The following is a 12259-nucleotide window of genomic DNA, read 5'->3' as shown; positions in this document are numbered from 1 at the left end:
TTTTCTAGAGAGGCTCTGGTCCATCCCTCACTGCACTCGGCTCAGCACCACTCCTCAACTTCAGCCTCTCATGATTCTCTCACCCAGTTTTATTTACTTCAGAACACATGCCATTATGAAGTTACCTGGCACATTTACTCTGTGTTTACTGTAGACTGTCTGGCTATCCCCAGAAGGTAAGCCTGTTGAGGGCAGGGGCTGTCCACCGGGGTCACCCTCATATTCTCAGCCTGGCACAGAGTGGGAGCCCAGTGAACAGTAATGTTACTGATGTTATCCTCCCTTCCCAAAGCTTGAAGCAACTCTGATAACCTCACATCTTTCGCAGGAAGCTGTGGGGCTGAATACTCAGTCCCAGCTATCATGCTATATTATACCTTTTATTGTAATTTTTCACAACACCTTTTGGCAGCCTGGATACACAGGCATTTCTTGTATTCTTGCTTTCATTATTCATTACAATTTCACTCTGAGGGAGGAGGTGTTTAGTTGTGTCTGATGAGCCTCAAACGACTCATAAAAATGGGTCAAAAGAGGGCTCCTCATGGAAAGTGAACAAATGGCCTTTCAGAGCTGTCTGGAGTCTGGCCAGAGGGGAGCACAATGAAGGAGGCAGGACGTGTGTGTGTGGAGAGCCTCTTGAGGAAATTCCAAAGTCACTCAGCCTGAGGGAGAGTCTCACAGCATGCACCTGAAACTGCCTCCCCACCCCTGGAGAGACTGGTGGTTCCCCATGGTCCAGAGACCCAGGGTTTACAGGCCAAAAGCAACAGCATACAAAGGGCTTTAGTATTTCTCAAAAATCCCAAAACACACAGCAGATGTCGCTGCTTATGATGAAGGATATGGATTTTCAAACGGGGAAAAGAGGCCCTCAGCCACACCTAGGCCCTCTGCTTCCCCTGCCCCTCAGCCAGATGTCCAGACAGGGTCTCCAAGACCGAACCCCTCTCTGTGGATTTATGTAGTGTTGAGGCCTTTTGAAAGTCCCCAAAAGATTGAAACCCCACACAGAGATTTGTGGCTGGGCAAATTTCTCTTTGTTTTATGCTCCCAGGACAGACACAAAGGACCCTCTGGTATAAGAGCCTGGAATCATATTAATAACTACCATTTACTGAGTGTCAAGCACTGTGCAAAACACTCTGCAGGGACCTGTCTTGTCATTCTCCCAAGAAGCCTGTGACACAGATCAAGCACTGCCCCCGGTTCACAGATGGGGAACTTGAGCCTGAGGGTTGTAACTTGGTTAAGGCCACCAGGCTAGAATATGATCAAGCTGGGCTTCTAGCTCAGGCGGTCTGGCTTTCTTGTTGACATTCTCAAGTACATGCTGAAAGAAATGCTTTCTGGAGTTTAAATGGATTTTTTTTAAGTCCACCTGACCATGTAACAGCATCAGGCTGTAGGAGCCAGGGCCCAGGTGAGCCTCAGTTCCAACTCTAGCTCACTGATATGGGCTTGAGCCTCAGTCTCCCCAGCTGAGAAGTGGAGTTGGATCATGTGATCCTCTCTCCTGGCCCTGTATGGTCAGCACATTTGCTCTAAGGAAGTCCGGGAAGCACCACACTGGCTCCTGAGCCCCTACAATCTTCCCCATAACTGCCCGAACATCCTCAGAGTGGCAGCTCTTGAACTCTCTCCTCCCACTGATTCACTTTATCCTCCAAATGGCCAAGGGAGGGAGGAGGGGCAGGAATCGCTATCCCCATTTCATAGAGAAAAAAACTGAGGCTCAGAGAAGATGATTAATTTGCCCAAAGCTAGACTAGTTACATGGAAAGTCTATGCTTAAACTCATTCCTCTGACCTCTATTCCAGCATCTTTTCCTCCAGCCCTTAGCTATTGATCAGATGAAAAAGGCAGAAGAGGCTATGCTTTCTTGGGCTGCCAAGTTTGGCGCACTGAGGTGCTAAACAGTGAACCAAGGAATGCAGCAAATCCGAGCTGATGGACTCAGGTACTTGGCAGCCACTCTGTGTTGGTGGGTGTCTCTATGCCCAGGGCCAGTGCCAAGGGTGAAGCCTCAGACCCTAGGGCCCCAGTCACCTACCAGACCAGCACCTGCCAGACTTGGAGGACCAGTGGAGGCCTCTCTCCATCTCCTGACATTCCAACCTGCTGATGCAAAAATATGGTCCCCAGGGGAAGAGACCAACAAGGACACAGGCTGGCCTTACTCCCTTGTTCTCCCAGGCAAAGGTCAGGTGGGCCCAGCTAGGGGCAAGACTGCTAGCTCCTTGGCCAGTGGGGAGGTAGCCGAAACTGGGAGCCTGGCTCTCCACCTGCTGTCCTCTCTGGCACAATGGCTCCCCCATCAGCAGGCCTATGGCCCAAGGATACACCTGCAGATAATTAGTCCCAATGAAGACAGGCCAAACTGCTGACAGTGCAGGAACTAGCTGGTCAAGTCACCAGTTTGCAAATGGTGAGCAGTTTCTGAACCGTGGCCCAGAGCAGGGGTTTGGCTTAATATTTAATGTGGCATATAAACAATGGAGAGAAATCAACTCATTTTCTAATGAGATCTTCCCTGAGCACCCAGGAGTGTGAGGCTGAAGCAGTTTAAGGACCCCCTGTCCCCTCAGACTCCAAGTAGAGCCATGGGCTGGGGTCACAGTCCACCTACTATGCTCTGGGTCTTGTGGGTAGGAAAGAAATGCAGAGTGGGTTAGGAGACTCTGGTTTCCCCCTGAAGAGTTCAGGACTGTGACAGCATAGCCACTAACATGAGGGGAGTTAAATGAATGCCCCATAGATACATGGAGCCCCTCAACAACTCTTGGGTTGTTGAAGCCTTCTAACAGTTCTCAGTGGGGTCAGTGACTGCTTCATAAAGAGTGTTCTGAAATTCTGTGGGGGTTTTTATATGATGGAGGGGCTTTACTGGCTGGCAGTGGAACAGTCCCACACAATGAAGAATTTTCCTTCACCCCACACTATTCTCAGGTCCTGCCAAACATTCAGGTAGGTGAAAAATCTGTTTATAATTACTTGTATCTAAAACTGAACTTCATTTACATATAAATGTGATCTTGCCATTTCCATGGTCTTCATATACTCTGAATTTTCTAGGAGTGCAACTACCATGTAAATCGAACAAAGCTCATACTTTGTTTTACTTGAAAGTTGGCCAAGAGTTGCTGTGCTATTTGGAAAATCACATTGGCAATCTGAGCCGGCTAAATCCCTGGTCTACGCCTCCTCAGAAGCCTGCGTTCAGGGTTCCTGTAGTCACAGGGCTTCTCTGCGTCAGGAAAGTCCTGGGCCAGTTTGTTACATGGCACAGTTTAGATATTCAGAATATGTACATATTAAATAGTGGTTATTTAATTATCAACAATTTTATTTTCATTTCTCCTTTACCTCATGAGGCATTGATTTGATTTTATTTGAAATTAGATGTGAAGACAGGTTACATGCTTTCTAAACTTAATTCAAGATGGTGAACGGGCACTGTAAATATTTGCTATCCAAAGGGGACTCTGGGTGAGCTGAGTAAGAACCCCAGCTCAGTGCACACCTACTATAGGACCTCACTGGGGTGGGCCAGAGGAAGGGGCTCAAAGATCTACTGAATCTTCATGCACAGCATCTGATACTCAGTGCGTGTGTGTGTCTGAGTGCTAATTCAAAGGTTCCATTAACCACAACAGAATTTTTGTGTTGTATTATATTTTGGATTTTTAAATGTGCTAGGACTTCTCATTTATTTCAGAATTTTCCTAATTGTCCTAGAATGTTTATTTACCTAGTATTTGAATCATTTTAATGTATTTTTTAAAATCCCTTGATATTTGGCTTGGGACTGCTTTGCATTAATAGATTACTTAGGGGGGATTTGCATCTTATGATATTCAGTCTAAGAACAAACAACATCTCTCCATTTATTCTTTTATGTCTCTTAGTGGAGTTTTAAAGTTAAGTTTATTCCTAGGTAGTTAATATATTTTTGTGGTTGATGAGGTCTTTCCGTTTATTATGGTAACTATTATTTACTTATAAGAATGATTATATTGATAATTATAATATCTCTAATATTTCAAAATTAAGCATAATTCTGACTTTAGTCTGGGATATTTATATTCACTTCTGGCTCCCTAATGTGCTTTAAAATAGGGGAATTAAAGCACAAACAGATCTTTGGTTAGTTTAACCAAAACCCAATTTGCCCCTAGACTTGGTACCTGGGCCTACTGAAGCCCTCTGCAGACTGCAGGATAGTGGGCCCACCCAGCTGGCCCTTAGCACAAACTCCTACACGAAGGACATTGATTCACAGGCCTTGTCAGGCTGGGCTTGCAAGATAAATGACAGAGCCTCTGGCTGGGGACTGTGAGGACCTGCCTCAAGGGGCTGCTGCTACTGAGCCCTAACCTACCATGGCCATGTGGGAATAAGGCCCAGAGGGGCTGGCTATATGGATTTTTCAAGGAGAGCCAAAAATCCAGATTTTCACTTATTAAGGTGTTGGATTAAAATGTCTAAAAGTCCTGTGTGGGCCCAACTATACTGTGCTCATCTGTGGGCCAGACGGGCCTTGCTAGCTGGCCTCCTGCAATCCACTTCTGCAGACAGGAGCCTCAGAAATTGACCTCAGCCTGCACACTCCCGGGGTTACTATCCACCTAAATATGAATGTACACAAATGATGTAAAGTCTCCTTGTGAGCTGCCTAAACCTGAGTTTCCATGCACTCCAATTCCAGTCGTAAACCATCCTCTCTGTTATTACATTCTCCTCAGGGATTTTAGTGGGTCATCACAAGGATGCTGAGAGACCAGGACCATTTCATAAATGGAAAAACTGAGGCTCAGAGCTGTGTTCAAAGGCAGACCACAGGAAGTGACAGCACTGGGGCTGGCCCCCAGCTTATCTGTGCAGCAGAATGGCCAGCAGCACAAGCCCTGGTGTTTAATCACAGCACCATGCATACTGGCTGTGATCTCAGGAAAAAAAAAAACAACTTACCTGCCCCATGTCATGAAATGGACATGATATTAATTGTGCCATCTCCCAGGAATCCTCTGAGTATAAAATGATACTCAACAGAGTGCCTTGTACTTAGTGCCTAAGCACTCAATGAAGTGACAATGACTATTACTATGAGCTGGCCCACACTTCTTTCTGGTTTGCCCTCTGCAATTTTACATAGTTCTTTGAAAAGAATAAGGTCACAGAATCTAGAAGACTGTGGGCCAGCTCTGACTGTCCACCGTACCCCTTACTCCCCAGTCTCTGCCACTCTGAGACCGGCTTCTGCATCTGTAAAATGAGGTGTCATCAGAGGTACTGTCGTGGTCGATGGTGACATTACCAGAGAGGACTTCATCGAACATCTGTGATGTCAGTAAAAGTTCACTAGAACTGAAGCTCCCTGGCTCCCAGCCCACTTCACCCTCCCTACCTGCAAGTTCTACCCCATCTCATGTGCTCAGGAACCAAGTTATTCCGCCCCTGTCTTACTCCCATGTGGTACCCAGACATGCAAGTGGGGCCTCAGCTGCTCCAGCCTCAGTGCTGACCTTCAGCTCAGGTCACAAAGCTGGCCTCCCTGCCTTGCTGTTCAGATCTAAAGGGCCCCTGGGACTGAGATCCTGTCTCATATGTCCCAATCCCTAAAGTTCTCTAAGCCAAGGACAGCCTGCACCCTCCCTGATGCACCAACAGCCTACCTATGTGTGTCTAAGAACACCTCATCTCTGTTCTGCCTGCCAGTCTACAGGGGCATCCTTCCAGCTTGGGCTGCACCCAGAGGCTCTGGCCCAAGTGTAGCCCCCAGCACCCCATTGTCTAAGAGCCTTCTGCCTGCCAGGGTGGACTTCTCCAGGTGCTGGCAGTTTAGACTATTCCTAATGCTCCATAGTACCCAGGGCTGCTGAGCCAAGGGATGTAGGGGGTGGAGGGCAGCTGCAGCAACATACATAACTGAGACCAGCTGCGTGAGAGAGCTCTGAGAGGAGTGACAATAGCCACATATATTGGGTGCTAACTGTGTGCTAGGCAAGAATCTAAGCACCTCAGAGGTGTGAGCCTGTTCATCCTCAGAACAACTCTGTGCAGTAGGTGCTATCACTCAGACAGCTCAGAAAACCACAGCAGGCATTTGTGTGTTGTTGTGTGGCTCCCCCAAGATAAATGTACAGCTAGTAAATGGCAGGTTCAAACCCAGCAGTGAGTGGAGAGCCCATGCTTTTTGTTGTTGTGTTGTTTGGTGCAATGCTGGAGATGAAACCCAGGGCCTGGAGTATACTTGGCAAGTGCTCTATTGATGAGAGCCCAGGAATCTCCTGCTTAAATCTTTACCCTGACAGTGATGATGAGGTTGGCCTTGGCCTCCAGGAAGGCAGCTGCTTGGCACACACCCAGCCTGAGCTTCCTGCCCTTCTTGACTCAGCCTCTGCTGAAATTTTGAAATGCCAATGACAAGCTGCAAAAAAATTCCATTCCTCCTTGAAGCTGCTGCCAATCAGGGATGCTTTGCTCATGAGATGGATAAATCCCAGACCTCTGTACAGCTGGCCCCACCTACAGGAGCCCTCTGACAAGATTCCCTGTCACTCCTCCCAGCCCACAGTCCCTTTGGCATTTGTTCTCCGGCTTTCTTGGAACGGTATACAGACATGTCTTATCACAGCTACAACCCATGGCCCCAAGCAGTTTCCTGCCTGACTGGTTCAAGGACCTCATAACCTCATTAAAGCAAAAATGGCCAGTGGAGTCCAAAAGTACCAAGAAACCATTCCTCCCACCAAGAGTGCATCCTCTTTCTCCCTCTCTTCCCCTCAACCCCTTTGCCCTAGGTCCCCTCACCTGTCACAATGGGGTAGGATTGTGGACCTGGCACACTGCTCCCAATGTCGGCAGGGGTGGGGCTGGTCAGGTTGGCCTTCATGTCGTCCAGCCCTCCAGCCAATGAGGCCATGGCTGAGTACTCAGTGGTCTGAAAGAGGAGACAGAAACATCTCAGTACCATAGTCCAAAACACCATAAACAAAACCAACACCGTGTTCTGGTCTAATCCAAGCCTGTGCCAGAGCCTACAAGGGGTCAGGAATTCCCTCATGTTGGAAGGGCAGATTCAGACTGACAGATCTAGATAGTTTCTAGAATGACAATGCTCCCCAGGTGAAGAGGTGGGCAGGAGTCCACACAGCTTCATGAGAAATCTAACCTGGCTGTCTTGTAGCCTGCAAGGCCTCTGGCCTAACCCCAGCCAGCCAGAGCCACCATCCTCCTCCCCACAGGGAGGGAGACATCAATAACCAAAGCAAGGCAAAAGTAAGAATCTTCTTGTCAGGACGATGGACAGAACGGTTTCTGGTTTCTATACACTCGTCTCGCTATAGAATCACAGGAACATGGGTTAAAACGAATCTGGGAGATCATCCAGTCCAAACCCTCATGTCACAGATGGGCAAATGAAAGCCCAAAGAGAGGAGGATTTTGTCCACAGTAAACCAGGTAGAATCCCAGTCCAGGGGGTGGGTCCCCTAAATCCAATGCATCAACCCAACCTGAGTCCCAGTTTGGCAAGTGATTTTGAATTCCAGAAGCATGTAAACACTTGTGTGCTGAGAACTCTAGGGTACATACATCTGATTTACCAAATCCATGCCAACCACGTGCATTGGCCCAAGAGTCATGATCCTTTCTTTAAGTCATTTCATTTTTTCCTTTTCTCATAATCTTTAAGTCATTTCATGAAGTCAGAACTTGCAGTGAGTCATTTCCTTGCCATTCAAGCCACTGTCAGAATGGTCTCCAGAGAAAGCAGCAAAGAGGCCAACCTGGGGGTGCTCATTCAAGGACAGACTAAATGATAACCACGATCTCATGTCTCTTCCTCTCGCCCAGCCCCCAAGCTTATCTTCAGTTAAAGGAAACATTTGCAAACACTTAAGCCTAAGAATTTGGTTATGTATCCCAAGCTTTGGTGTGGGCAGTTTCTCGGGACCTTGGTATTCCCGATGGAGGAACCTCCCTGTCTTCCCCGGGTTATGTCCTTGGCAGGCAGGGACAGGGAAGCAAGCAGTCTTCTGGAAGGGCTTGCAGGCAACCTGGGTAGGATGAGGAGGACTGAGCCCCCGGAAGGAAACCAAAAGAGCTACTGGACAAGTGGCAGGCAGAAGGAACTCAGGCTCAGGCACATTCTCAGTGCTTTTCTCTGCAAATCAGTTAGAAAGTACTTCCTGAGCAGCTTCAGTAGCAACTGGGGTTGATGGCAGCAGTGAGTACAAGAGATGCTGCTCACTGAGGACAGCTCGTCCAGAGCCCCAAGGCCCATCAATCATCTTCAACCAGAGGCTGATTCTGAAGCATGCAGAGGAGAGTCCAGGCCCAAAGCAACCCCAGCGACTTCTAAGGGAAGTCTAGAGAAGGCTAGAGAGATAAGCCTACCTACATCAGCAATCACTATAAAGCTACAGTAACTAAGACAGTGTAGTATTGGCACAGGGACAGATAAATAGACCACTGGAACAGAATTGAGGCCAAAAACTGATCTGTACACATGTGGAACCTTGATATATGAGAGAGGTGATGTACAAATCAGTAGGAAAGGATGGACTCTTTAATAAACAGTGTGGGGGCAACTGGTTATCCATTCAGAAACAGGGGTAAAAAGAAATTGGATCTTTACACTAGACACAAAAATCAATCCCAAGTGGATTAGAGACCTAAATGCAAAAAGCAAGGGTGTCTAACACTTTTCAGTTCTAAGTCTAGCCAGAAAATTCCTTGGGCACAAGTCTGCCCTTCATGAGGTTTTTGGCTGGGATGCTCAAACGGGGTTCCCAATCACTGTAAGGACAGGAGCAGGTCCTAGTCATCTTATCACCTTCCTTAATGCCTCCTCCTCCGCAAAGTCTTTCCTGACTACCACTCCCCAGGAAGCAGGACTCTCATTCCTCCTACTGGCCCTGCCAAGTGATACCAGGGAGCTAACAACCATAATCTTCACATGTACATCAAGCTTCCGCTTATCAGGCACTTCCTTGGGGCCAGAAACTTTGCTTCTGTTCTCCCACTTCACTACAATCATCTATGAAGCAGGTTCTGTTGTCCTTATTTTACACATGAAGAAACTGAGCTTCTACTATAGATGGAAAGTGGACTGCCTAAAGTCACAGTTTCTAGGTTCCAGAGCCAGGATTCAAACTTGGATCCAGAGGGCCGGGGATTTAGCTCAGTGGTTTCATCACCTGCTGCGCAAGCACAAGGGCCCGAGTTCGATCCCCGGTACCAAAAGAAAAAAAAAAAATTTCACCACCTGTTGCTCAAGCACAAGGACCCAAGTTCAATCCCTGGTACCAAAAAAAAAAAACATTGTTGGTTTCTCAAACCTGTATCCATCTGACTCTTAACATCTTGACAATTACCCAAATGATTTTCATATTGTGGGTCCTGACCCACTATTAGGTAGTGAAATAAATTTGCTGGTCTAACAATTTTTTAAAATAAAATGAGAATGAAATAGAATATGCTGAGTGTGGTGGCATGGTGCCCAGCACTCCAGAGGCTGGGGCAGGAGGATCACCATGAATTCGAAGCCAGCCTGGGCTACACAGTGAGTTCCAGGCCAGCCTGAGCTACATAGCAAGACCCTGGCTCACATATCAGTGGGTAAATTTGTACTAGGTAGAGATTAAACTATTTCTTGCTATAAGTTACAACCAGCAATGTTTGAAAAACACTGCCTCCATCCCATGCAGCAAGGAGCTGTTGGGGAAAGGTCACTATCTAGACTTCATCCCTGTAGAATGGGACTTGGCCATGGCATTGGCCTCCTAATTTGCTAAGAAAGAATTTGAAAGTTAAGCTCGATGGAAGCAGTTCCTTGGGGGCATTGCTGTGTGCAAAGATGGGCAGTCAAAATGGCTCTGTAAGGGTCTCTTCCTGTATGGCATCTTCTAAAGTTTCTTCTAAAGTTTCTGAGCCCTGAGGGTGAGTCCCACTTCCTCCTCCTCCTTTCTGTGTCCCAGACACCTGAGTGGAGGCCTGGCATAGGTCATTCTACCTTTCCTAAGCCCTATTTATTCAAGACAGTATGTGAGACTAGACACACTCCTTGACCTTCATCCACAAATACCAAGTGAAAAGGCGTATGGCCCCAGAAACTCTATCCAAGAGAGCAAGGAGCACAGAGCCATTAGTTTTCATGGGTGGGGTGGTCAGGACATGTTTCTTGGGGTGGGCTGTATTTAAACTGGAGCTGAGAAATCCTTGCTCCCAGGCTAAGAACAGCTGAAGCAGCTCATGGGGGGTGGGAAGGCAATGACCTAGGACTGGGATGCATGCACTACCTGGAGCTGGTGGAAGGGTAAAGGGAAAGGTGGGAAAGTAGACAAGCTGGAATTTGACTGTGAGGGGCTTGTACACTTGCTGGACAATGGAAAAGTGATTCTTCAAAGGGTCCAGCAATGTCTTAGCCAAGACTCAGGACCCTGGTGCCTGCCCACATTCCCTCCCAGGCCTGCCCTTTCTCAGCCTCCAGCCTCCCTTTTCTGGCATGGCTGGGCAGCCAGATCTGCATGGAAAGCCCCTGTCCCCCCATTTAGGCAGAGCCAGCCTGGGGGTAAGAGAACTGCAGAAAGGGTGGTCATGGGGATATCCTGCCTCTTTACATGTGTAATTTCCAGATGGAAATTGCTATTTGATTTCATTTGAGTCAGTATGCAACAAAGTTTGTCCAGACCCTCCAACGATCAGGTTTGGATCACCTTTTCCAGACACGAAATCTTCCACCTGCGTAATGCATGCTGTAGGAGGTCCCAAATCCCAGTTCTTCAACCACCAGCAGCTTCCAGAAGGTAAAGTGCACTTCCCTAAAGAACTGCAGCTTGGAGGACATGGGAACGCAGAAGCGAGGCATTGGATGCCTCCTGTGTCCCCCTACCAGGGCTTGCCCAGAACCCAGCCTCTTCTTCTTCGTTCACAGTTCTTACTCTGCTCCTGCGAGAGCCAGGGGATGCTGACATTTCATTTTGGTGTTCAATTGTTCTCCTAAGACCTTGTCACTGTGGGTCCCCTACATCTGAGCTGCGAGTGATTTTTAAGGGCAACAGCAATCTCCTTGATCTCAGGGACTCCCTGGACTACTGCTGCACTGACTGCTCCTCAGACATTCCAGGCACTGTCCTCTAACTGGATGCCCCAACTCAATTGCTGAGAGAGCTCCTACATTGTCCACAGCACCCAGCTCAAATATCACCTCATCAGTAAGCCATCGCTGGCCCTACACACCTACAAAGAAATAATCATTCTCTTCTCTAGGATTCCATACTCAGTGGCATTTTTCACAGATCACCATCATCATATTTCTTTTCTACATATCATAACTGTTGGTCTATCTCCCTTCAGGTTGCCTCGAGTGCATAGAACACAGAACAACCCTACAGCCCCCTAAGTCCTAATTGAATAAATGAGCAAATGTATGGTCCAGCAGCGTGAAATAAGCCACAATTCTCAGGAACTGAGAAGTATTTAAACAACAGCTCCAAGTGATATACTAACATCCCCTGCCCTCCCCTCACCAAATCAGGTGACTAGAACGCAATGTCCCTTCTCAGCATTAATTAAAGCCCTTGCGGAAGTGCCTTCATTTGTCTGTGAGAGAATATTGAGAATTCACATTTGTTAGAGGCAATAAAAGAAAAAGATCATACAAACAGTATTTTAAAAAGAAAAGAAAAGAAAAACCTCTGGAGAAGCTGCCCATCAGAATATTCAAGTTCTTTGTCAAGTCCTCCTATAATTCAGTATCAGAAAAAAGTTTTCCCCCCAATGAATCATTAATTTGCTTCTGGTAGAACAACAAGAACAGTAGAAACCACTGCATATTCTCTTTTGCTTTGGCTGCCAGGAAGCTCAGTCAAATTCAGTGCTCAACCACCACAACCATAAGATTGCTGGCTTCTAGTGCAATGATCCTTCCCTTTTCTCTGCATAATTTCTGAACTTTTTTTCAGACTTAATTTAGATACATGTAATTGTTTACTTTTCAGGCCACCTTAAGTTCTTCATGAAAGTGGAGGCTGGGAGAGATAGAATGATAGAAAAAAATGGGGAAAAAGTAAAGAAAGGAGTTGGAACAAGGAAGAGAAAGAGAAGAGAGAAGGCATTACTGGTGCCTTTTTCCTGGTAACAGTGGCAATCTACTTCTATTCTTAGTCACTTGGGAAGTCTAGGGCTGACCAGTGGGGTATGGTGAAGAACACACACAGTTACACATGTGTAAGTCTGTCCGTGCACCTACAG

At 47.1% G+C, this 12259-nt stretch overlaps 1 protein-coding gene across 1 annotated transcript in view; it reads right to left on the bottom strand.

The window, feature by feature from the left end:
• Nucleotides 1–12259, bottom strand: part of Pax5 (paired box 5) — a 175973-nt gene that overhangs the window by 74077 nt on the left and 89637 nt on the right. The window contains exon 7 of the mRNA XM_021251991.2: nt 6815–6944. Coding sequence (XP_021107650.1) covers nt 6815–6944 — 130 coding nt within the window. The remainder of the gene's footprint in view (nt 1–6814; nt 6945–12259) is intronic.

The sequence above is a fragment of the Heterocephalus glaber genome, unplaced genomic scaffold, assembly GCF_053883595.1.
Source record: "Heterocephalus glaber isolate CG9 unplaced genomic scaffold, H.glaber_assembly_v1.0 deba00001481, whole genome shotgun sequence".
Lineage (NCBI taxonomy): Eukaryota > Metazoa > Chordata > Mammalia > Rodentia > Bathyergidae > Heterocephalus > Heterocephalus glaber.
The sequence above is the reverse complement of the archived record's forward strand: the minus strand, read 5'-3'. Positions and strand labels throughout refer to the sequence as shown.